The sequence below is a fragment of the Paramormyrops kingsleyae genome, chromosome 2 (assembly GCF_048594095.1).
Source record: "Paramormyrops kingsleyae isolate MSU_618 chromosome 2, PKINGS_0.4, whole genome shotgun sequence".
In the NCBI taxonomy this organism is placed as follows: domain Eukaryota; kingdom Metazoa; phylum Chordata; class Actinopteri; order Osteoglossiformes; family Mormyridae; genus Paramormyrops; species Paramormyrops kingsleyae.
Window position 1 is genome coordinate 24,220,647 of NC_132798.1, and position 26,164 is coordinate 24,246,810.

Here is a 26,164-nt window from a genome sequence, read left to right on the forward strand (position 1 = left end):
TCAATTTTCTATTCTTGAGCTACTAGAATACAAACTCATTCTGGTGCTTATAGACCAGTGACTACTGGGTAATGGAACGATTCTTTGCCGATGTAGACTAAAGCTGAAACAAAATGCATTTTGCCTGATTGCTCAGTTTGCAATTGTCATCCAGTGAGCATGTCCTTTTATGTGAATTAACATCCAAATTCAAAGACCATATTTAAACAAAATGCATGTATTTACATACACTATATTGTCAAAAGTATTGGGACACCTGCCTTTACACACACACATGAACTTTAATGACGTCCCATTCTTAATACATAGGCTTTAATATGCAGTTGGCCCACCCTTTGCGGCTATAACAGCTTGAACTCTTCTGGGAAGGCTGTCCACAAGGTTTAGGAGTGTGTTTATGGGAATTTTTGACCATTCTTCCAGGAGAGCATCTGTGAGGTCAGGCGCTGATGTTGGACCTGAAGCCTGGCTCACAATCTAAATTCTAGTTCATCCCAATGTTTGATAGGGTTGAGGTCAGGTCTCTGTGTGGGCCAGTCAAGTTGTTCTACAGCAAACTCACCCACCCGTGTCTTAATGGACCATGGTTTGTGCACTGGGGCACAGTCATGCTAGAACAGGAAAGGGCCTTCCCAAAACCGTTCCCACAAAGTTGGAAGCGCAGGATTGTCCAAAATGTCTTTGCATGCAGTTCCTTTCACTGGAACTAAGGGGCCTAGTCCAACCCCTGAAAAACAGCCCCAAACCATTATCTCTCCTCCACCAAACTTTACAGCTGGTACAATGCAGACAGGCAGGTAATGTTCTCCTGCTGTCCACCAAACCCAGGCTCATCCATCAGACTGACACAGAGAAGTGTCACTCATCAGTCTACAGAACATGTTTCCACTGCTCTAGAGTTCACTGGTGCAGTGCTTTACACCACCCCAGCTTACGCTTGGTGGTGTGAGGCTTGCATGCAGCTGCTCGACCATGGAAGCCCATTCCATGAAGCTCCAGACGCACAGTTTTTGTGCTGGAGTTAATGCCAGGGGACGTTCGGAACACTGCAGTTACTGAGTCGTCAAAGCACTGGCGACATTTATACACTATGTACCCCAGCACTCGGTGACCCTGCTCTGTTACTATATCTGGTCTGCCATTTTGTGGCTATTTCTCTGGTATTTCTAAATGCCTCCATTTTGCAATAATTCCACTTGCAGCTGACCGTGGAATATCTGGCAGGGAATTAATTTATTGCAAAGGTGGCATCCTATGATGGTACCATGTTTGAATTCACTGAGCTTTTCACGATGATTGTAAACCTGATGGCATGGCTAGGTGCTTGATTTTATAAACCTGTGGTAATGGGTCTGAATGAAACATCTGAATTTAATGATTAAGCGGGACACGTCCCAAAACTTTTACCTATATGGTGTATCTTTAATATGGAGCAGTGACATTGTGGAATTGACTTACAAACTGTAACATTGTGGGTGCAGCCTTCAGTCAGCCACTCATCACAGGCCGCCGTGGAGATCTGACTCATTGATGGACTTCAGCTTTGCCCTTGTCCACGGTTTAGACCTTGCTTTTAGCAAGCTGGCCCATTCTCTCTCATCCTATAACGTTATCATGCCCGAGGGGGTCAGGCAGCCAGCATACCTTGGACTAAGAGGTTTTAATTCCTACTTGGGAGTTTTTGGTTCCCCTCCTACATTATCATCTGGCTTTCTTACTCATGTGAAATGATTTGGGGCGATTCATTTGTGAAAGGCGCTATATAAAAATGAATTTAATTAAATAAATAGAGTGTCGCTTATCCGACAAACGGGCTGGCAGAATGTCGGATAATGGGAGGTGTTAAACGTCAAACTATAACTTTATACATTACGAACCTAATAATGTTTTACAAAACAGAAAAATTTACTGAAAAAAATTAACTTAGTTACAGAATTGTCTGAAGTTAAATAGTATGTACTGTACAGTCGGGGTAACTAGCTGTGGTAGAGTCGGGAGCAACAAAAATAGAGTACGCCCTCAACTTGCCGTTCTGGTTGCAGATTGATGCGTTTTTTTTTGTTTTTGCGGTGGAATGTCGGATAAGGGAAGGTCGAATAATCGAGACTACTGTATTAATGAACACGAAACAATCGTAATGTTAATGTATATTATAGGATGCATATTATACTTACATGCTGCTGAATGCATTAGGAGCATGGAGTCCAGTTACTGTGACTCGTACTTGCTGAGTCACTCATATGTTGAAATATAAAACACTTAATTTGCAACTTATGGTAGTGTAAATACCACTTATGCGAGTCCAACACCAATGGTAGATAAAGATTTGAAGGCCTTTACTGGAAAAGTAAGTTTTTCCCCCCATGTACAAGTCAATTTTCTAATACATAAATGATGGACTGACAGCATTTGTGAACATGATTCAGACATGAACAATGCATGTACCAAATAATTATATACATGTATGAAAGTACGAAAGATCTGTTAAAGTATATTAAATGTTCACCTATTTACAGTATAAAGTACAGAAGCTTCAAATGAAGTCTGCATGAATAGAAGATGGTCACTAGTAAGGTACAGCTTCGGGGGAGGGGGGGGCACTGTTAAACCATTCAGGGGATATGTAAACAAACATCCTGGTACAGTCTAGGAACTTCGCAACATGATACAATCAGATCAAAAGAAAAGTTGATACTATTGGCATCCAAATTTCCCAGGGAACTGCCTAGATGCCCACATCTAATCACCTGGGTTTACACTTTGACATCCATCTGACAAGCATGTCTGCCTCATACAGATACGGAGGCCCGCTGGCATTCATGTCTTTTAAAAAAATCAGCAGATAAAACCCTGCAAATAAAGCAGCGTTTCCCAATCTGGTCCTTGGGGACCCAGTCGGGCCACGTTTTATGATCCCTCCGAGCTTGAACGCAGAGCAAAAACGTGGACTGTCTGTGGATCCCCGAGGCCCGGATTGGGAAGCACCGTCTTAAAGCACTGGAGGTCTTGCATGTTGCCAAGTGCAGTACCCACAAGGTGTCCGATTCCACCTCACCGGAGAAGGGGTGCTCTAGCTTTGGGAACGGAGTGGCTGTAAGGAAAATCACACCGTCAGAAGCTTCAAAGAATCATGTGGCCAAACTGCAGCCAATTCTGTGCGGAGAACTTGAAAATGTTTCTCTCTTTTATGGATGCGAATCGTGAGCTTGTTCCATTACAGGAAATGCAATTTAAATTTGCAGCACTCCACCTACAACACAGCTCGAACAAGCACTAAAATGCTGAACTAAAATCTGTACTCCTCTAATCAAAACTTAAAATTAAACACCTTATTCACAAATTATATTGAGGTTTGATGGCATCAAGGTTTGACAGTAGTGTTTAATCAGGAACAATTACACACACACACGAGGAAAAAAAAAAAAAAAAAAAAAAAAACTTACCAGAGTCTCATGACACGTATTGACTGCAAAGGGCACCTCCTTTTCCGTCCTTTGGGTACAGCATGTCTGTGTCGGGGGGGGGAGGAAAGCGTTTGTAAAAATTAAGGAATAAAGGGAATTACAAAAAAAAAAAGAAAAAAAAAAAAGTGTCATCCAGCTGAAAAGTAGATGCTCAGGCCAAGATTTGATTTCCACCATAGAAAGCAGTAGATGGCAGGTACAGAGAAATGGCAGTTTCTTAGCTGGCCTGTTTCAGCAATGCATGCAAGGTGCCTGGGGCAGGGGAGCAGCAGCAGCGCAGAGGAAGGAGGCTTTTCAGCGTGGAACTTTCTGAATCTCGGGAAGCAGTGGATACTCGACAGGCGAAGGCAGCTCGAGTCTGTCGCACACTTACTAAGTGGGACACGGCCTGGTCGTGCCGGCCTTGGGGGGCAGGGGGGCAGCTCTCTGCGGCTGCCTTCCCAAGGCCGGGCCGCTGCTCGTTTATGCCGTTTAGGCCCTTCATCTGGGAGGCCGTGCCGTTTAAGGCTTTAGAGCCTGCTGCCGGATCTCCGTGCGCACCGTCCCGTCTGCTAGCCATGACGTGCAAGTTGCCTAGGGATTGGGCTAGCTCTGAATTTAACGACTGTCTGTCAGAGGGAAGAAACGGGTTATTCCAAAACCTTCCAGTTAACTAACATTCTGCGTTGGCCACAAGCCCTACACTAAGAAATTAAAAATGCTATATTCCTGGTGGGTAGTGTTTAGTGTCTTTAGAAATAAAAGATAATGCTTCATTCGTTCATGGAGGCTGATGCTGAGGCACTGTGAAATGCGTGTCCTCCCAAACGTCGGGAGTTTGAACGGAGCCTGTAAACACACCTTCCCACAATGCCGTGCCCCAGCGAAGCCCTCGTCTTTCTTTGGGCATCTGCACTGGCGGGCAGACTGGCAGATTTTACAGGCGTACAGCTTTGATCGGTGGACTGCAAAATAATCCTGCCAAAAGAACAGTAACTAGAATTAAACAGGAGACCGGCTGAGGTTGAAATCTAAACACATGGATGCAATGTCAACACACTACCGTTAACAGAAAATGGCTAGAACTGCAATTTAAAAATGCTCATCTCTACAGGTCAAAGCATGCAAACCTTAACGGTTACAACTAAGTTGACTTCTGAACAAACTGGACATGGCTAAAAATATTCATATTTTTCCTGGATATTAAGTAAAATATAAAAGAGCAGTAAACTGTGAAGCCTTACTGAAGCGATTGTGATGACGACCGGGTGTGAATTTTATTCTCCTCTAACCTATAACAAAAACAGTTACAAAATATCACATCACCTGGCATGATCAGACCAAGACATCATGTACATCATGGAGAGTGCAGACTTAAAGTTGTCAAGAAGTTATAAGGGAGAAGCATGATTTCTGAACCTAAAAATGGGGGGGGGGGGGGGGGATCATGGCTTTGGAATATGGTCACACCCAACACCTGATCACCTATTTCAGATTTTAACCAAAATGTCAAATATGTAGAGAAGACTAGCATGCTGTATAAAATGCGGCTATGCTATCCTAACGTCAGGTCACTTCAAACTTACAGCAAGTGTCACCAACGTCTGACTGCGTTCTGCCACATTAGATTTATTCGTTAAATATAATCAAGATGCAGTTTCATCAAAGTGAACATAAAGAGCAGTAGGAGGGAATCAATGGTGAGGGGAGGGGGGCTCATGTGAAAGGCACACAAAGTGTCCAGCAAGACAAATGACACCTTGTTCTTTACAGCATCCTTTTACACAGAATGCTATGAAAATGTGCGGTACTTTGCGGCCTCTTTGAAAGTCATTAACGGAGCGACTGGGGTTATGTTTGCCATTTTCAGCCACATTCCCCAGCTAGTAAAGAAAAACATTTCAAATGCTACCTTCCATCATCAATAGTGGTTTCCTGTGACAACGCCAAATGACACGGTAACCACAGGAGGCAGGAGAAGCAGAACCCCACTTACGCCTTCCCTTAAGGAGGATTTTTTTAAATTTTTTTTATCATTTTTAAGATATGCTGTAGGGCTATTTATGTAGATTGTTGTGGTGAGAGTTGCCTAATTTTGGACATATCAGCTGTGGAAATGTCTTCTCTCAAATATAATGGGACTGAATGGCATTCTTTCTGTGATGATTAAAGTGCCAAAGAAATACATTTGAAAAATTCAACAGCAATGCCTAGTAAAGTAGATAAACAGCACTACAGAATATCTGAAAGGATTTTGGGGTGAACTGGCACTTTAAAGGCTCAGTAGCAGGAGACCAGTTACTGTCCTTCCCCACACATGCCCAAATTCAGGCTTGGTGGGGGGTGGCAGAAGCGGTACAGGACATTGCTATCAGCCATGGAGGAGGAGGGAGGAATCTTGGATAAAAGACTGAAAAGAACATGAAAGGAGACTTCCAGGCAGAGATAGCAGATACCAGATTCATACGCCAAACACACAGATGCCCACACACAGACCGAATCCACTCCCTGGTCCTGTTAAACCCCTTTCTCATGTTCCACATTGGTATGCAGCATAAGCTGGATGTTTTGGGTTAAGAAATAACTAGTGTTTGGTCATGATTTCACAGTGATAAGAAAATGAACCTATTGAGGGTGATCAAACTTCCTAAGGACAAGGCGGCGGTGCTTCCCAATCCGGTCCTCGGGGAACCATAGACAGTCCATGTTTTTAGCTCCCAGTAGTTAAATAAAACAGAATTAACTAGATGCTGTTGGAACAAAAATGTATTCTTCTTTGCTGCCATTTGTCTCAGAATTTGATCAGTTCCAGATCTTCACCCATACAAGGTGTTGGCAAAGTTTGAATAAGACCCGTCAAATATTTTTGAGTTATTGCGCTAACAGTGGACCGGTCCCAAAACCATTTGTATTCCCTGTCGGGAATACGATAAAAGCAAGCAAGGGGGAACAGACTGAAGCTGTTTATTCTGTGGCTTTTAACGACCCCCCCCACCCATACACTGACAACACTCCGATGGCTTTGTGGAACCAATATTATGGTAGGTCTCGACACAACAGTAGTGGGATGACAGGCAGTACACATGCAGCGTGCCATAAAGCGTGTCACATGGCTGCGGAAGGCAGGGGATGCTACTCACTGCTTCCTCCAAAAATGCTCTTGGTCAACTATTAGATTTTTTTTTTGCAAAGTCACCCATAAAACATTCTGAGCATTATAATGCTTAAAAATGATGCCAAAAAAGGTAAAAGACACTTTGGATCATAAACATGTCTTAAAAACACACATTTGGGAGGCATGGTAGTTTTTAACTGCTGAATTACTTTTGCTAATGCATGAATAGCTGCTGTAGGGCAGGAGACACGTCACAGAAAACTGTACAGGCATTATAAGAGAAATGCCTTTTTTCTCATGGCAGAATCCTATGAAACTGGAAGCGGTCCCTTTGTCACAAATCTCTATACTTTTGTCCCCTAAAGCTGCCATATATGCATGTCCTTCAATGACGCAGCAGAAGGGGGGGGGGGAAAAAACAGAAAGCTTGTGCATGAAGTTAGGGACCGTGGAGCACTTACCTCTGCGACACAAAAACGTACGTTTCCACGCTCAGTCTCGGCTGCAGAAAGCCAAGTTATCTTTCAACGTGAGACAACACTCAGCCAGCACTGAGCTGAGGAAGCCGCAGCACTTTATAACCCTTTGCCTGTCGTGTAATAAAACCGGCGGGGTATTTGTTTTCTTTTTTTTTTAAAAAATCACCAAATGCCATAATGAAACACAGCATCATAACATGATGGAGCTTGTGATTGCATCAATGGCAATGACAGACCTTACTGTTCACAACAGAAACAGCTGATACACTAACAGCATCCTTAATATAATATCAAGAACTCCCTTGTAGGAACATTCACCAATGAGCAAAAGGTATGGCTATGGAATACAGATGCTCCCAGGGGTTACCAAGAGATTACTTTCTGATAAACCTATCGTAAGGAGAAAATACCGTATGGCGAAAATGCATTTTAATACAGTACACCTAAGCTAACAAACAGCATAGCCTGGCCTAGCCTACCTTAAACATGCTTAGAACACTTAGATTAGCCTACAGTTCAGAAAAATCATTAATACAAAGCCTATTTTACAATGAAGTGTTGAATAGGTCATGTAATTCATTGAATAATGTACCAAAAGTGAAAAACAGAATGGAACTGGAATACCCATCGTAAAGTCAGAATATCATAACATGTACCATCGTAACCTGGGGAGCTTCTGTATAAATAAGATTTCACAAAAAAATCAACTATTACTGCACGGTTACTGCAGAAGGCCCCAGAGCAAGCTGATAACTGGACAGCGTGGAATGGAATAATAATAAAATAAATTAAAAAAAACTCAGCTTTCACACAAATGACAATTGAACTGCATGTTAATTTCAAGTGTGCTTAGAGACCCAAAAAAGCAGGGGGCGTGAGAGTGGACATGAAAGCGAAGAGGAGAGAGAGCCCTTACGAGAGAGAGGAGGCGGACGCCCGGCTCTGCCGCCTGCTCTTCAGTGCTCGCAGTTTGTCGCCCTGCGTGATCCCATTGATCTCCTCCTCGTTCTCATACTGGTCAGTGAGGAGAAAGGAGACAGACATGGGTCTCTCAGGGACTGCCAGCATCAAAGCAGCACGCTTATATTTATGCTGCAACAGCCATAAATCATATTAAAACCCTTAAGGGGTCTTTTGACAATGTTTCTGTTGCTGGCGGGTGTGACCTCGCCCCCACCCCCACATTACCTGCTCCTCCTCCTGTTTCCCGGGTGACATCCGCCTGCCGGTGCAGCTGTTAATGGACATGTCGTCCACCCCGGACAGGATTCTGGTGACAGTCACCTGGCTGGAGTTGTTCTCCTGTTCCTTCATCTTCTCACGGAACAGGTCACCTTCTGCCCACAGGCCGGCCTGCTTCCTGTTCCGCGTCCAGGAGGAAGCGGCGTTAATCTCATAGCTGCTGCTGAAAGATCTAAGATCCTTTTTATGCACAACAATATGCATCAACCTGTTCTTCAAATTAAAACTTAAACATTTTACTACCAGATTTGTCGTAAAATGACCACAAATGTCACCATTTTTTGCTTTGAAATAGTGCTACTAGAAATTAATCATTAATTAGCTGTAGTATTTATGATGACTGTGCAGCGATTAGAGCAGCAAAGTGAGAAGTAAGGCTTTCCACACGGAAATAGAAACTCTGTCAGCCCTGGAGCAGGGCCAACGCGGGCATTGATGCGGTTTGTTGAGGGCAGACGTTGTTAAGTGTCACCTTAGGGCAGTCTTCCTCAAAGTTCCCCTGAACTCTTTCAGACAGTCTTTCTCTTCCACTGTCTGACAGCTATATGCCGATTATATATAACAAATATACATATATACATACACACAGCTGCTTGTCTGCTCCCCCAAACAGCGGATTATGAGCTGTGGCTGGATACGCTTAGCACACGGGTTCAGGAGCACCGGCTACGGTTTGGCTCAGCTTTACGTCGGCTAAGGGACACGATCCACGCGATTCCGAATGCGGTGTGACGGCTGCTGCCAGACGTGCCGCTCCCGGCGTCTCAGAAGCGGCCTCCCTCCTGAGTTTGACACGGGAGTGTCTAGGGTTTACAGAGAATGGCGCGATAAACGAAAAACATCTAGTGGCTGCCAGCTCGGCGGCTGAAAACACCTTGTTAAGAAGAGAACGGCCAGCTAAGAGGAAGACCACCAGCAAAAACAAACAAAAAAAACCTGCTTAGTACAACAGTGGTGTGCAGAGGTCCTACCCGCTACTAGTTAGGTAATAAATACTAGCTAATAAAGTGACCCAGCAAGTGTGTGGGGACTGTATTAAGAACTGATGCACACGTGCCGTTCCAGCTGAGGCTATCTCTTTGAATTTAGGTAGCAGACCCTTGTTACGCAACATGAAAATGCCAAACACAATGAAAGGAGGAGAAAACAGGAGGAAGGCGCCGAGGCAGCACCACCATGCTTACTCCTCCACAAAGTTCTGCTGAGGCCCGATGACGGAGCCCGGCCTGCAGATCCGGATCCAGGCGATAGCCTCGGCCGCTGTCAGCCTGTAATGCTTCATCATGTAGCACCCGATGAGCGTGCCTGTTCGGCCCAAGCCGGCTGAGACATAGCATACGAGAAAAAGAAAATATTCAGGTCCTGTTCGGTGTTCAGATGACTGGGGGGGGGGGGGGAGGCGATCTCACCTTTACAGTGAACGGCGACTGCACCCTTCGCGTTCTCGCAGACGCTCAGGAACCTGCCGACGATGGCGTCGTTAGGCGTGCTGCCGTCCACGAAGAAGAGGTCATGGTGCTCGAAGCCCTTGTCCGTGAAGCGCTTGGCGTTGTACATTTTTTTGTTGAGCCTGATGATCGTGGTCACATTGTGCTTCCAGAAGTATGGGAAGTAGGCCTCTGGTGCGTGGAGAGGGTAGCCTTTAGAGGGCAGAGACGAATGAAGAAGAAAATCACAGATATTGATATATCAAGCAGTTATTTATATGGTTATTTGCTGATACAATCCATACTCAGCAGTACAGAACATCCCCCAACCATAAACACTAGCAGAGCTGCTGCCTCACTGCTTCCCAGTAGACCTACTTCTGTAAATCTGAAAGTCCTTCTTAAATGTCATTAGTGTACACACCATTCTCAATTTTACTCTTGGGATGAGGCCCACTGAAAGCAAGAAACTTTCCAGGAATGATCCAGTTGAAGTCTCCGTTCTCTGCCCTCTACAAATGCAAAAGGAAACAAAAAGTTGTATTGAAATGACATCATCTGTTGGCTGCTCCAAAGAGCAGATGGACATTATAAGTACTTCAAAACGAAAAGGGGGTGGGGGGGGGGGAACCCCAAAAGGACCTCATAATGCTCATACTCCTCCACATCAAATTTTGAGAAGTCAAGCCATCCAAACTGCAAAGCCTGCAAGGTAAGAGGTTTTATCATTAGCTGACAGGTTCATTCTTAATCTGGAATAAGCATTCAATAGCCCTCCAAGCACATATCTACGACAGCACAAATTCCAACCAAGGAGAAGCCTTTGAAACTCGTCCTCCTGAGGCAACACTAACCTCAATAACGCAGATCGCTGACCGAGATCTTACCTTATCGACCGCACGCAAACAGTCCAGGATATACAGATTGTACATGCAGGTTCCAAAGGAAGCGTCCCTGCAAAACAGCATTTATACATGTAGTAAGTATCCAAGCAGACAGGTTGGGTGAACCTATGGTTCAAGGAAACAAAATATTAAAAACTTATTGCTTAATTAATGTAACTGCCACCAAGTTATGACAAAATTAAAAATCACCAAATTTTAGTAAAAATCTCATTTGCAATGCTAAACGAAGGCACCTTAAGTCAATACATGTCAATAATAAATGTCCACCACTAGAATACACTGCGAAGTGCATTTTTGAAGACAAAGCGCCAAACATACACAAGCTAATGAAATAACTGGCACCAACAGGTGGGTGTGGTGCCACCTGAAGAGGAATCACCTGAATGGCAGGTAGTTGGCATTCTGAGACACCAGCAATCTGTAGACTTCCTCCGGGGTCTTCTGTAGGTGCATCACCTAAGAGAAGCATTCACAGAAGGCCTGTCAGCTTTCCAATGCAACGCGCACCCAAATCCTTCCCGCTCAACATTTACCCAAAGAAAACACATCATCTAGTTATATTTCAGTTACTGTATACCAGTGTTTCCCGGACCAGCAGCTGGGAGGCGTGTCTGAGAGTCCCTGAGGACCGGACTGGGAAACACTGCTGCATACAGTTTACCAACTGAATAACCATTACTGCCAGTGATGTGAAAAAAGCTCATTAAAAAGGCAGTTCAAATGTACAATATAAGCTGTGTAAGTGTGCTCAACTGTATACTTACAGAATAGGCACCTATAAGGTAAGCAGCATTTGCTTGCTTTTTTTGATCACCACAGGTGTAGAAAACTATCTTCTTTTTTGCAAGACTGAAAGTCTGGAAGGGGAAGAACATAGAGACAAGTGACATTTTTAATGAAGACTACACTGTAGCACTGGAAGGACTTCAGATCGCAGCATCACACTGATGACTGAAGGGAACGGGCTACTCCCTCCCATGGTTACAACAACTAACATCGATAATAATCAATAACTAAAATAGTCGACAGCAAATTTTGTCATTGATTACTTGCATTTTTGCAGTTTTCTGCGTAAATTATATATGGCTCGGTACACACAATGAAACAAATACATTGTTTGACACAGAAAGAACCTAAATTCATACGTGGATGTTCAAAACAGAAAACATTATACTAATTGTGGCTGTGAGTAAGTTATGGCTAATGCTGGTTGCTGTCTGTCAATCAGCAGAACATTTTGGTTCCCGAAATATCACACCAACAGTCCTAGACTGTCTTTCGGCTCTGTTATACCGAACTCAAATGTGTTGTAGAAGACACATCCAACATGTTAACTTATTTGAGACATCCATGGAGTGTGGGTATGACCAGAGGCAGAACAGCCTTTGCAAGTTAGTCCCCCCAGGGCATCTAAGGCACCTTTGCCAAGAAATTCTGTCTGAGCTAACAACGTAACTACAGCTAGTGTTTATCACTACAGATATACAACCACACTCTGTAGTAGAGAACGTGGGATTTAGTTCATTATGATGGAGTCTTATTTTTGATAAATTTTACAATATGCAAATAAGCACCTCTTAGGCTACATTCACAGTGCAGGACAAATGTGGCCCAAATCCGATTTTTTGCTCATATGTGACTCAGATCGCATTTCTTCATGACCATGTGAACAGCACAAGTCACATGGAATCCAATTTTTTCAATTCCGATTTAGGCCACTATTTGGACATAAATCGGATACAGGTCTGATTTTTTGCAATGCGACCTCAGTCTGAACAGCGAAATCGGAATTCATGCGACTTTTATGCAGGGGCGGAGCCAAAAGGGTGGCAATTACCATTCCCAGTGCCACCCGCTGGAAATGGTAAACATTAAAATATACCAATGAGGAGATCGGGCAAAGATTTGAGTGAAAAACTGTCATTTCCGAGTGGCCCTGAAGGCATCCCGACGCAGCAGTACCCTGTGCGTACTGCTTACTGACATGTCACTGGCTAAAAGCTCTGGCAGTGGCCCTGAAGGCATCCCGACGCAGCAGTACCCTGTGCGCACTGCTTACTGACATGTCACTGGCTAAAAGCTCTGGCAGTGGCCCTGAAGGCATCCCGAAGCAGCAGTACCCTGTGCGTACTGCTTACTGACATGTCACTGGCTAAAAGCTCTGGCAGTGGCCCTGAAGGCATCCCGAAGCAGCAGTACCCTGTGCGCACTGCTTACTGACATGTCACTGGCTAAAAGCTCTGGCAGTGACCCTGAAGGCATCCCGACGCAGCAGTACCCTGTGCGCACTGCTTACTGACATGTCATTGGCTAAAAGCTCTGGCAGTGGCCCTGAAGGCATCCCGACGCAGCAGTACCCTGTGCGCACTGCTTACTGACATGTCACTGGCTAAAAGCTCAGGCAGTGACCCTGAAGGCATCCCGAAGCAGCAGTACCCTGTGCACACTGCTTACTGACATGTCACTGGCTAAAAGCTCTGGCAGTGACCCTGAAGGCATCCCGACGCAGCAGTACCCTGTGCGCACTGCTTACTGACATGTCATTGGCTAAAAGCTCTGGCAGTGGCACACGTTCCTACATGATCCAAAACACACCCGAGGTATTGATAACAGCAGAAGTTAAGCAGGTATTTATAACATATTACACTGTATTACCTTCCTAATGAGAGGTGGCCACACACTTGCAGTACATAAGAAATAGCAGCATGAAAGCGTTGCGCACTGTCTGCTCCATGTCTCGTTTAAATTAGCCACGAGCTCTGCTCATGCTGATATAGATCTTCTTTTAGACATTGTCTTTGTACGTATGTATGTTTTAGTGCACATGCTGAATTATAGTGTTTACAGTCAGTTTTCCACTGCATGGAAGCAGGCTATGCATGTCATATTAAAGCTTTGAATCAACTTCACTATACTGTAATGTGAGGGTTTAATTAGCTGCCTAGATTCATTAATTTAATTAATTAGATTAGGCTTCGTGTTTATGATTTTGTAAATGTTTGTTGTGTTTATTCAACAAACAATTACAAACTCATTGTTTATTATGAGCGTGTACGAGAAAAATATTCAGGCAAAACTAGAAGGCTCATATCGTAACCGGGCAGTTTTCGAATCAATAAAGTGACGTCTTTGTTTTTGCGCATGTGCGTCTTTGTTGTTTTGTGCGTACGCGGGTACCAGTTCAGTATAGTGAACCGTTCACATTGAAATCTGATATTGCCCACATTAAAAAAAAGAGTAATGTGAACAGGCAAACAAAAACTCCGATCTGAGCAGAAAATCAGAATTGAGCATTAAGGCCTGCAGTGTGAACGTAGCCTTAGGTTTTGTAATTCAGACCCACCTACAGATACCTCGCCTTTGGTTTACAAATTTTCCCATTTGCGTTTGCATTTTTAATAATAAATAATTGCAAAACAAATTCTGTTTTCCCTGCTCTGCTGAAATTGCACCAAAATGAACTCAAGACTGAGGTTTGCACCATTAACGCTGGTGTGTCGAGTACAATTATTAGCATGCAGATGTCGTGGAGACCACAGGTTCATCAGTTGAGGGTTAGTTATGTTGTGTTTCTCTTAAGAAATGTTACATTCTTGCTTGATCAAGCTTTGACCTTTCTTTCTACACCACTTTGTCACATTAGAGATTCTCTCCCCTGTGTAAAAAGGTATTACCACTGTGCCTTAAAAATACCTCAATGTTTAAATAAAGAACCTGCACTTTTCTTTAAACCCTGTGTTTTGGCCGAACTAACTAATCGCCTGATCACATGAATAACTGGTTATCAAAATAATCATCTTTTTGCAGCCCTACTCCCTTGCATAGGATGTATTTGGTTAACAATTAATAAAAGACTCTCTCTAAAGTCACATCCTTTCACTACAGAGAACAGTACACCAGCCCTCCTCATAGAAAACAAGCACCGCAAAATATGGACAGAAGTGTAAAGAAACCTGCTGGTGGCATATGTTTATGGGACATGGGATGATTAAGTAATTTTTCAAGTTGAAAGTAACGATCTGAAATCCTCCAGGATCTGACCTCTAAAGCATTAAATACCCAGACATTTCCAGAAGCTGCTAACATGCCTTCGGTTTCCTAAACCCTTTAGTCTGTTAGCACAGAACTGCACATCTTGCCATACTACGTTTCAAAATAAAATTTACCTTCAATTTCTTGTTCAGCTTGCAACAGAAACGATAAAACATGGCCAAGTTGAGAGGACCAAAGTCCGCATAAAAGCTGTGGTAAACATAAAAAAAAGATTATGGCGATTTTATGATGGCTCTTATGTAATATAATAAAAAGAGTGAACACATCGTAAAACATCGTAATCAAAGGAAAGATTCTGCAATTCGTATCCAGAGTGATAGGAAATGTACACATGTACGGACTTTGCCTTCAGCAGGAATGACTGCTACTTTCTGCGTGTACAGTTCATTTAAAAACCGGAAACAAGACCAACCCCACTGCGCCGATCTTTTAACATTTTGAAAAAGCAATGTAAAATAGATGATTGTCTTGTTTGCAGTAATACATACTTCTCGTAGGACAATTCATCGTCTATACAGAAGCAATGTCTTTCGGCAGTGCTTTTAATCCGCTGTTGAAGGATGGCAAAATAGAGCTGATCTGAAAATAAGGGACACGGGAATAGGAGACGTTTAGAAAACAGCCAAACAAAGCAGGGGACTTTAACATCAGCCAGTTTTAAACTGCCTGCGGATCCCCAAGTCATGGCTGTTTTCACAAACTTCGCTCCAGCCGTAACAGAAGCAGTTAAAGTCCATTTTCAGGTAACTGCTCATTGACAAAATGTTTCAACGTACAATCCCCGCGGTGTTTAAAAAGAACCACGTGTGAAATTCAAATTTTTGAATTCTCATTTCCGCAAACGTCACGAAATGTTGTTAAACCATCCATTCATCCTTACATTTACAAAAGTAAGCATAAGTAGCATTTCATTAGACTACACTTACCTGGAATAAATTCAATATCATTTAAAAGTCCGCTGTCTTCAGTCATTCTTCTGCAGGACTTTGCTCTTCCTCGAAAGCTCACTATTTAGTTTTATTGTTCTTAAAAAGGCTTATTTATTGATTGAACTAAATTACCCTCCAAGCGTCACGTGCGCCAGCTATCTCCATATTTCATACACAGCGGGATTTTATTTCTGACGCGGCAATCGCGTTTAAAAACGGTTTAACCAGACAGGTAGCAAGTTATCCATATACGCAACGCTAAATAACGGGGGACTGAGGTAGTCATTAAACCGCACAGTATGGGTTATAGCATATGAGCCAAACGACCATGTCGCGGAAAGCGATGCGTGTCCCTAGCTTCTCTTCAAGTCTGCGATGCTAACAATAACTAATCAGACCCACTAAAAGAAACGCTGCACATGTGCATCTTAATACTGCACAACAGAAAAGTGAAAGCCGCATACCAGACGTCTTAGATGCTGAAGGGCTGACGCCCCTTCGCAACACCCATGCAAATACTGTGGCCATTTTAGAGGAAGCCCATTGGCTCAGGCACCGGGTAAACGGCACACTTTGGTGCTGTTCTCACGTCAGTCATTCTACGCCTTGTTTTACGATTTTAACTTCTGCCGAGCAGCCACGGAGGATTCTAATTGGAAGGCTGCCCAAGCCGTTGCTAGGAGAAAAGCTCCCCTTGACCAATAGAAAATAAGCGAGGACTCGTTTATTCACTTCAATCCTCAGTTGTTTTAGAGGACTCGCAGACCGAAGTGACTAGTCGGCTGACGTAGCGTAATGTTACACATTTCATCAGTTAAGTTAAAGTTAGGCCATCTAGTCAAGAAAAGAAAAGAATTATGCCTCCGAGAATGTGACAAACAACATATGTATGTTTACGATTGCTTTTTCAGAACACAACCATCTTATAACCGATTATCCTGTAGTATATCCCAGACAGCATTAGGCACACGGCTAGGGTTCTGGAGTTTTGATTCGAACCCATAGGCCTACCTTACAGGTGTGAGGCAACAATGCTGCCCATACCCAGTACTGACAAAATGTCTAAGTACTATGTCTGCAACAGTTTTCAAGTGTATTAAATACCCACTAAGACATGAAATCATTTAAAACGTAATTTAATAATATGCGCATTATACAGAAATGCTTTTATATAGCGGCATCGCAACAACTAATAAGCAATTAATTACTTACAAAAGGCATGTTTCGGATTTACATCATAATGATTTGTTGAAGTGGGTTTCTTCCGAATACGAGCGCACATCTAATAAAAATTGGCCTACAGCTGCTTCACAGAATTACGCCGACTACTGCGTGCAAACTTACCAGATCAAAAGAACATAATAATGGCTTGGCTTGTTTTTTGTCATAAAACCTTTATGGTTACTTAAACTCTGTACTGAAAAAGTATGCTCATTCAAATATAATAATAATAGTAATAATAATAATAATGAAGAAGAAGGATTTCAAGTTCTCAAAAAACAAAAGCCTTGAATCGTTAGGCGAAACGGAGAAAGAAATTGCTGAAAACGTACATTTCAGAAGAAAAGATTTAAAAAAGTCAAGGTAAATACAGCAGAGGTCATTTCCACTTCGCAAATAACCACATTCCACATAGTCACTAATATGATTAGACTGGTTTGCACATCAAAATTCAGATTAGCAAGTGTTCCTATATTTTTTTCATTATGCGACATTCTGTGATTTACTTTAGATTTATTTTATGACGATTTACTCTAATTTCGGCAACTTAAATACGACTAGTACTAGTAACGTAGTACGCTTTAGTTTTCTGACGAATTATCAAAATGAAAAAAAAAATCAGCAGTTTTATTTTGCTTAAAAGAGCTTTTTTTTAAGTTACAAGTAATGTTTTTATATTTCGGCGATTGCAGAACATGGCGCTTTTAAAATAACCTACTACAGTTACCGTTAAACATTTTTTTTTTACAAGAAAGCGTACGATAATGCGGTTGAATAGTAATTTAATGGTAACCCTCCTTTAAAAAAAAGTATATCGTTGGTTATATGCACAAAAACCAACTTGCCAGCAAATTGACCCTTGGGATTTCAGATTTATGCTTAAAAATGAGCACCACTAAGGAGTGGGCATAGTTTACCCAGAGTATGTGTATTTACCGTAGAAAACTGGTGGTGTCGCCATTTTAGGTCAAAAGCTGGCATTGACATTAAAAGAGGCGCTGGCTTCTTTTAGGAGAGGTTTTAAGCTTTTGGGTAATTAGGCGCGGCGGCGTCTGCGTTTTCCGTGTCTTACCTGTAATACGAATGTAAATATCGGATCTGGGCTCCGCCTCTTCGCGATCGGCTGCACGATGCTTTTTCCTGCTTTCCGCTCGCCGCCTTTCGCTTTTGCGCTTCATCCTTGATCTATGCACGTTCGTGAGTCATTTTCGTTAATGAGAGCGCGAACGGCCGTGGGTTCTGTGAGCCCCAGCCCTCCACTTGTAGGGCGGCCGTCCGCGGCGCTTCAGCTTTCCTTCTTCCGACGATCGAACGCGGACAAGTTTGTATACCCGGCGTGACGTCAGCGATGCCGAGCTCTCCGCGACGTGGAGCGGCCGCCAGTGAGGCGCGCGGTGCCGGCGGCCCGAGACTGTGCCGGGAAGTCTCCGTAATCCGTGTCGGGTCACGCGGAAACCGCCTGGAGCTGCAGCCCTCACTGCGGTCTGTGCCCCCGGGTGCTTCGCCATTCGCGAAATACATCGGTCACTAATCAAATCCTGTAGATGACCGTAAAAGTACTGAGAAAACCCAAACAGTGAAATCCCCTCAGAGATGGAGACGGGTGCATTTGAAATGAAAGCAGCCAACGGTTGATACAGAAAAGAAAGAAACACAAATAAAACACAGTGAGAGATTAAATAGTAAAAGAACAAAAACAAGGAACAATTCTCACAAATAAAAAACAACTCTTCAGCTACAGCAGGCACCGCCGGCGAACCCTCACTACCCCTGATGTGTATATGCGTAAAAGATGGAAGTAAAGAAATAAAGATTGTTCATTTACAAATGTTATATATTAACCAGCGGCGGCTCCTCCAAAGAGGTAGAAGTGGTAATACCTCTATTTTTAGATTAAATTATGTAACAAGTAACTTTGAAATAAGTCATTACCAAACCCATTTTTTCTCTTTGGAAAAAAATCACTACTGTAATATTGGAAAATGTACTATCTTCTTACTTTATCAAGTTTTTCTTGCCACCGGCAAATTATAATAATATAGAAAAACTTGCAGAGGCGCGAGCAAGCCAGTTCCACTATGACAGCGCCTGCCACGCGCCAACTGGCCGCCGATGTCCCTCATACTGGCCTCCAGGCGAAGGTGCACCCTTTTGTTGCCTGGGACGGGCTCCAACCCCTCCCACCCTTTTCTCCTTACATGTGCACATGTATTCAGAGATACATTTTTGTCAATCAAAAATTCAATATTCTCTTTGCCTTACAGTGATTGATTTACTTCTTAGAACATAGGTAAAGCCTATAGAACTACCATTTTCTTTTACACCTAACATTCCCAGATATCTAAAAAAGCCAAAATATCTGTCAATAGGCCATTATTCAACAAACACAATGACAAGTTTTGTTTTGTATAATTCCTTGCTGGCACTAATGTTTGGAGGTTATTTAGGTATCTCAACTGAGTACATCAGGTAGCAGTTAATAATCTTAGTAATTCGATCCATACATCATGGTATGGAGTAGTATGCCTCCGGTATTTATTTTGCAGTAAATAATTGTAGATAGCCAACCAATTATATTTTGTCTCTCTTAGCTGTCTCTCCTTTACCGTGTTTGATACTGCAAAATATTATGCCTTTCAGATTAAAGTTTACAATTTGAATCTGACGCAATCCATAGAGAGTGAAAAAAGGATGTTATTCAGTGCTGCTACTTTCAAAAATAAAATCAAAGGACCAAATTAACTGGTACAAAATTTTCTGTCACCTGTGTGTGTCTCTCTCAGCTAAAACTGCATGGCACATTTATTAAATCATGCCCTTTTCCTTGTCTTATGTCCAAAATACGTTCAGTTGGCCCAGTATTAACAAAACTCTATTCATTGGTTATATGTGTTACTTTTTAAATTTGTGTATTTTTACCATACTTTTTACATAAAAAATTACATAAAAATTCAAATTAGTTAAATTTAGCACCTTTATTAAATGGACAGTGTCTTAGAGTTTGGGCTAAGTTTTACTGTAGAATACAGTATTTTATTATATTATTATATTACATAATCAAAATTATAATCCGACATAGGCAGAATAACTTAATGCAGCATTCATATTCCACAGCAGCCTTCTGAGCAGGATTCCTCCTCATCGTTGCACAACGTTGGTGGCCTTGTGTTAGACATCAATTATCCGGGGCTGATCACTGAAATCAACAGTCTGGATTCCTGCCAACTGCAGCAGCCAGTTGATGGGCATGTGATCCAAGCGGTTCATGTCAAAATGAGCAAAGTGAACTTCAGACCCTGAGAGGGGACAATGGCAATGTAATGGGTGAGACAGGCTGAAACAAACTCTGTCAATAAAAGGTGTTTCGATAATATTAAAGGCACACAGCTCATACGCAGTAATTTCAATGCATAAAAGATCTGCTTTTATTCCCAGTGTAACAATTAAAATATGAGTGGCTATTTCCATATGGAATGATGTTCATTATAACGATTAAAAAGTTTTATTAAGGTTTATCATTTTCTGAAGTATATATGAATAAATATCTTACTAAAGCTAACTAAAATCACCATCATTTAAAATTTTATTGAAGGATTCTCCTTTCAATTATCAATCCAGAATCACACAGCACCCCGTGGACTTCTCACTAGAAGTTATATTTTATTACACTAAAATCCTTCCAATCTTGCATCGCTCTTCTCTGAAAGATAATTGCACCTGGGCCTGCAATGAGGGCCCCTCCCTGCTGATGCGGGTCCCCTTGGAAGTCAAAGGCTGGGCTGGTCATGGCCCTCCAGATGCTCCTCGCACTGCCGAAGAGCAAGCTGGACTTGACGTGGGGGCTGCGTGAGGCTGAGGGCACGTACACAGGCACAAATTCAGCTGCAGGCTGGAAATGTGGCTGACAGCAGGAGTCAGGCAGAGAAATGTAATAAAGGGACAAAACAATACAAATGCATAATAAATCTTCTTAAATTTCCGAGTCAGCAGGGCAGATGCCTGGATGGGCTGCTGTTCAATTGCAGGACAGACATGCATACATACAGATTAGGGATGAGTCTGCATTGTTGAATATTCAAGAATGTGTTTTAAAAAATCTTAAAACTGAATAACAAATTAGGTATTTAAAAACATTTTTGCAGTAATGTAATTAGTTGTGATTTATCTGTTTTTTTAATGTTATTATTTAATAAGTTTAATAAGTTAATACGTTTTTTTTTTCGTTCGGAAGCTTAAAGTCTCGCTAAAATAAAGCTGACCAAGAAGGTGTCATAAACAATATTGTATGCTACCACACTTGAGCTTCCTCTTCAGTTTAACTTCAGTTTCACAGTTACTTTTAATGCTTTAAGTTAACCTTTTGCAGCAACTACTGATGTCTGATTTTGTAGGAGGCCTGGACATTGCACGATGCTATTGAGATCACATGTTATGCACATGCAGTTGTCGCATTGCAAGGACCATGATAATCACCTGGTTTGAGACTATTAAGAAGTTATGCTAAAGCATATTTCTTCTAGCATAGGAATTAAAACTTAGCAGATTTTGCAATTTTAATGATAATTACATTTCGAGTTTCTTCTTTCATATGATCATTGTATGCACAATCATAATCATTCTTGTCCTTGCTATTTCAGTGACTCATAGACAATTTAACAAAAGCAAGGGTTTGCACAACTCGTGGCAACACCACCGACTTACTTGATCATTTAGTCCACGTTTCAAAATTCAGTTGTTAGAGTGAATTAGAATGACTGCTGTCTACTTGCCTTTCCCACCAAACACAGACTCTATTGGTAGATAACAACAAGTTATATTCGGCTATAGTTTATTTTGAGTAAATGTTCAACTATTTTTTTTTTTTATAAATACTGCAATTATAAAATATTGCAACAATTAAATTTCATACATCACAATGTGAATTTTGTCCAATATAGTTCAGCCCTATTTTGTATGTAAATAGGTTAATAGTGTGAAAAGTGAAGAAATCGCCATTTGCCATAACCGCCCAAGGCGCAGGCTATTAAACGTTACTGCGCTTGACCTACCTCTTCATTTCAATTTAATTTGAGTTTCATTTTAATTTATTTAACTTAGGCCTACTTTTTTAATGTGGTACATTTGCAGTTATGAGCAATATCTCATTTTGTATGGAAAGAAGTATATATTTTTATCCACATGTGTGTGTTGTTGGTTGGGGTGAGAGGTGGAGTTAATTGAATGTTATTCAAATTAAAACTGGGGAAAGAAGCAATTCTGACCATCCTTAAAACAGACAGACTCATTGACACATTCCGTGTGATTTAGAGATGGCACCTAGTCTGTCTGCATGTTTTTGAACAGTGGGAGAGGACTAGAGGGCATAACACAAAACCTCTAAGCATAAGGGGAACAAATGGTCTATACACAGAGATTTGGCTGCAGCACTTAAACTCCCAAGGTGCTATTCAACAGTGCTGCCCCAGGATATCACCCCTGCATGGAAGGTCGAAGGGAATATACAGGATCAGCTCTTCTAGTCACTATATTATTATATTGATGCCAAACTCAAAGCCCTAAGTGTAAACGACTTTATTAATATTCATCTAGATGAATGCTTATTTCCTTAAAGGGCGGTGGGGCTTCGGAGTAATTTTCCGGTAGTAAAATGAAGACACAATGTTTAGATTCATGTCAGTACACAATTTCAGCGCATTTTGAATGGTAAAAAAAAGCCCGGATAACCCCAAGAACCACACACTGCTATTCGGTTACCTGAGTGGGTAGCTGATTCTCCTCTCTTCATCCCCAGCTTTTTATAAATGTGTCTCTCAGGATCAACATACATTTCATGGCGATACTCTGTCAGGGAGCAGAAAGACTAAAAATTGGAAATAGAAGTAAGTTTCATTACAAGTGCCAATCACTTTTGTCATAATTCATAGGCTAACCTAAGTACAGCATAACAGCTTCTCTAAATTAATATGTGACCGTAACTTGTGATTTTCATTATACTGCAATTGCTGCCCAACCTTAACCCTACTTATTTTAATTATAATGAATCAACTATTAATTCTTTATAATAGACATTTGAGCTAAAATCATACCAATAAGTTTCAATTAGGTAATGTCTGTTTTCCATGCTTTCCTGTTCACATCAATTATTTTTGCATGAAGTGATTCAACACCAGGCTATATTTTAATACCTGGATATGAGCATGGGAGGACTGCCCAATCAGCACCAACCTCACACCAGCGTCCTGGGAGAAACAGAAACAAGTATAATACTCTACATTTATTTAAATCCGGAATTCAGTTAACCTGAACCATGTTTAATTTGTAACCGTGTGTAGAAAGTTTAGTAACCTTTCATGCAGATTAGTATACTGTCACCAAACGCATAAATTCCGACGCATCAGATAAATGTTAAAGTAATACTTTAACAATAAACAATGCATAATATTCATGTGGGGGAATTCCCAAAATCAAATTCCTCTAGTGCTTACCGTGAGTAAACTCGAGGGTATTTTGGCCAAATCCTCAACATATTCTTTGCAAGCGTAGCACAAGAAATTCTAAAATAATAATAAATAAACTTTTAAACAGTTAAATTATAAGAGACTGCCGTTCAATCGCATCAATCCGCCGTGGACTGTAAATACGCTTTCAAAACCCCTAAGTGTTTAATTCCACGTAACATTATTACCATTTTACAAAGGTCGAGGAAACTAGTTACTAGAGTAACTTTACGTCCACAGTTCAAGGATATCAATATTAATTTACACTAAATACTTCTTCAGAAGATGAGAATCATATTTACAATTACGATATTATACACTCCATCCAGCCCCCACAGACCAGCAACTTCCGGCAGAAAATATATACAGACGCACTTTTAAAATTACGCTGCAGTTATTAAGCGGTTCACGATACAATCTTTATCTCATGGTTGTCGCAAATCGGATTAAATATGATCAAATTATCAAAGTTACTCACCCTAACAAAAATGATGATCGTTTTCTTGTCCTTATATAAATCTTTGAATAGAAAACGGCCACCGTGTCGATCGTAAACGTAATAATCCTCGACGGCCGAAATGTTAACGTTAATCGGAGGCTTTATCGTTGCCTGCTGGTTTCTGACAATTTGATGTATTACTGGGGGACGGGTAGCCATTATATTTTTCTGGGTTGCATTATTTCGCTCCCAAAAAACCAAAACAAAACATGGCAAACATAAGCAGTTATTGGACTTGCTGGATGCTTAATGGTTCCAGGAGCTCCTTTCGGATTCTGGGATCCACGCCCACTTTCCCCCAAAACACTACACTGATTTCGCCATTCCTACTTAGCACTCACGGCGACTTTGTATTTAATCAAATGTTTTCATTTTTAAACAGTTCCTCTTCAGTAATATAGACAATCAGCTGCTCGTGTTATTTTACTTTATGTTTTTCCGATCTGTTGGTTCACTGTATGCAACTTTCCCGTTCATGTCTCAGATGAGAAAAAATGGCGTGAGTGTGAGTTAAATATAAAACTTAAATACAGTGAAAAAAACTTCGATTCATAAGTTTAAGTACGCAAAGCACCGGCCGGTGAATTTGCCCATAATATAGTGTTAGAAATATGTAATTATTAAAAATAATATCTTTGTTTCACTTAATTAGTAATAAGTACTTGTTTCTAGCTCTTTAGTACATAAAGCCTTCAATTATTCTTTCGATTTACGCATCACATATGGGCAAGATCAGGCATAGGAAACAAAGTCACCCATAGCTGTCTTTCTAATTATGTGATAACACAGGAGGAATCAGCATTAGCAAATTATATCAGCATAATAAGACAACAGTAAATTGGGCAGAATATTAGAGTACATTGTGCGCTACATTAACATAATTCACAATAGACATAGGACAATTGTCATTAAAATCCAAAAGGCCATAGGGTAGGCTGGCTTTCTGCACAGCATCACTTACTTTGGTCATAAAAATTATGTCACCTCAACTGGTGTTTGAGACATTGACTGAAATGTGCTGTAAAACCTTTGGCACTTTCGTTGTCAGAGTCCAGGCATGAACCTTAGTGTAACTACTGAGTAATGATGTTTGAAAGACAAGTTTGGTTCATTTTGGAATCATTAGCAACTGTTAGGCTGGGATGGATTTTAGTAGCTTAATAGTTCGTTGTATGACGATTTCTTGTTTTTAAATGTAATTATAATTGCTTACAAGATTCCTTTATTAAAATTTACTTAAGCATCTTACCATTTTAAAATTATTTTTAACAAAGATGCAGTTTTGCTTAAAAACATTAGTAGCATAATCATAAACATCCTTGTTAAAACATTGACCTAAAACAATTCTTTCCACAATGTGGAATCTTTATATGACAATATCTTCATTTATATGAGATGCTGCAAGAAAAACAATAAATGCATTAAATTACAATTAGAACTATTGTTCTGGGTAATTATTACTGTGGAAGAAACATGATACAAAAGTTCAATCATTTAAAGTTAATTCTTCAGATTATTTTTTACATATACAATTACATTCTCTATTTCACTCCCTCCAGTGGTTTCAACTCGATTTTGGCATCTCCAAATTGTCCATAGTGTGAAAGTGTGCCATGTGATATACTGGCATATTCTCCAGGGTTCCAATCCCTTGCGCTCTACTGTCTGGGCTACAGTCCCCATGCCCCCCGGGCCCTTTATACTGGGTAAGAGATTGGAAAATGGATAGAATATAACTATATGTACAATAGCAATTACTGTTAAGTTGCTCTACAATGCTGCTCCTTGTAAATTATGTAGGCCTATAGCACTTGTACTGTATTTTTATTACTGAGGTGCTTTAACTATAATACCAATCCATAGGGAGTAGTAATAACGTAAGATTGAAAAGAAAATTAATGTTCAGCATGTCCTTGAATATTCTGACAAACTGCGGTCTGAAATACCAAGAACATTAAATAACGATGTAGTTTAAAAAAACAATTTGTCACTGTTGTTCATAATTGTCGACATTAAAAACTATGATGGTTATATTGAAAAAAATATAAAACCTGACCTTGTTTGTAAAGACAGAAAGTGCCAATTCTTTCGAAAGTAGTAAAAGTGAGTTCAGTACATGAATAGGAAGAAAAACATGAATTACTGATTCACTTTACTGCAGGGTAAGAATATAGCTTTACTTATAAACCAACTGATGGACTTCGTTTATTGACAAGATGCATGGGTTGGTAAATAAAACCAGGGCTGTACGATGACAGTAACCCTCCACCAATCGCTCAGCGAGCCTCTGTTGAGAATCGTAAAAACTATCCAATGACTGCCAGAGCGGGGGCGGGACTTCCGCTCAGAGCTTT

The 26,164-nt window shown here is 41.2% G+C and overlaps 2 protein-coding genes across 7 annotated transcripts; both read right to left on the minus strand.

Moving 5' to 3' along the window:
* Positions 1-2,314: 2,314 nt before the first annotated feature.
* Positions 2,315-18,445, minus strand: cdc14b (cell division cycle 14B). 5 transcript variants are annotated; one of them, XM_023803002.2, is made up of 17 exons: positions 17,887-18,445; positions 15,153-15,243; positions 14,778-14,853; positions 11,376-11,468; positions 10,991-11,067; positions 10,594-10,660; positions 10,349-10,411; positions 10,131-10,218; positions 9,689-9,919; positions 9,464-9,602; positions 8,226-8,397; positions 7,954-8,051; positions 4,688-4,735; positions 4,305-4,421; positions 3,838-4,072; positions 3,444-3,509; positions 2,315-3,091 (listed from the first exon to the last, which is right to left on the minus strand). In XM_023803002.2, exons 1-17 carry the CDS (start codon positions 17,990-17,992, stop codon positions 3,071-3,073), a joined length of 1,788 nt encoding a protein of 595 aa, XP_023658770.2. In that variant the 5' UTR covers positions 17,993-18,445; the 3' UTR covers positions 2,315-3,070. The 5 variants fall into 5 exon arrangements, with proteins under 5 accessions (XP_023658770.2, XP_023658772.2, XP_023658771.2 ...); XM_023803004.2 differs by lacking the exon at positions 17,887-18,445 and adding an exon at positions 17,751-17,841; XM_023803003.2 differs by lacking the exon at positions 17,887-18,445 and adding an exon at positions 15,591-17,001.
* A 1,325-nt stretch (positions 18,446-19,770) lies between these two features.
* prxl2c (peroxiredoxin like 2C) lies at positions 19,771-24,307 on the minus strand. 2 transcript variants are annotated; one of them, XM_023802812.2, is made up of 6 exons: positions 23,790-24,304; positions 23,300-23,368; positions 23,000-23,053; positions 22,569-22,674; positions 20,532-20,666; positions 19,771-20,110 (listed from the first exon to the last, which is right to left on the minus strand). In XM_023802812.2, exons 1-6 carry the CDS (start codon positions 23,967-23,969, stop codon positions 19,983-19,985), a joined length of 672 nt encoding a protein of 223 aa, XP_023658580.1. In that variant the 5' UTR covers positions 23,970-24,304; the 3' UTR covers positions 19,771-19,982. The 2 variants fall into 2 exon arrangements, with proteins under 2 accessions (XP_023658580.1, XP_023658581.1); XM_023802813.2 differs by lacking the exon at positions 23,300-23,368 and having other exon boundaries at positions 23,790-24,307.
* Positions 24,308-26,164: the final 1,857 nt, after the last annotated feature.

Coding starts and splice junctions, on each gene's coding strand:
- prxl2c (XM_023802812.2), bottom strand. CDS start 23,969: ATGGCTACCCGTCCCCCAGTAATACATCAAATTGTCAGAAACCAGCAG. Junction 23,369..23,789: donor CGATCATCATTTTTGTTAGG/GTGAGTAACTTT, acceptor TTATTATTTTAG/AATTTCTTGTGCTACGCTTG. Junction 20,111..20,531: donor GGCCCTCATTGCAGGCCCAG/GTGCAATTATCT, acceptor GTCCCCTCTCAG/GGTCTGAAGTTCACTTTGCT.
- cdc14b (XM_023803002.2), bottom strand. CDS start 17,992: ATGAAGCGCAAAAGCGAAAGGCGGCGAGCGGAAAGCAGGAAAAAGCAT. Junction 10,661..10,990: donor GCCAACTACCTGCCATTCAG/GTGATTCCTCTT, acceptor GCTGTTTTGCAG/GGACGCTTCCTTTGGAACCT. Junction 4,073..4,304: donor GGGCACGGCATTGTGGGAAG/GTGTGTTTACAG, acceptor TCCCTCTGACAG/ACAGTCGTTAAATTCAGAGC.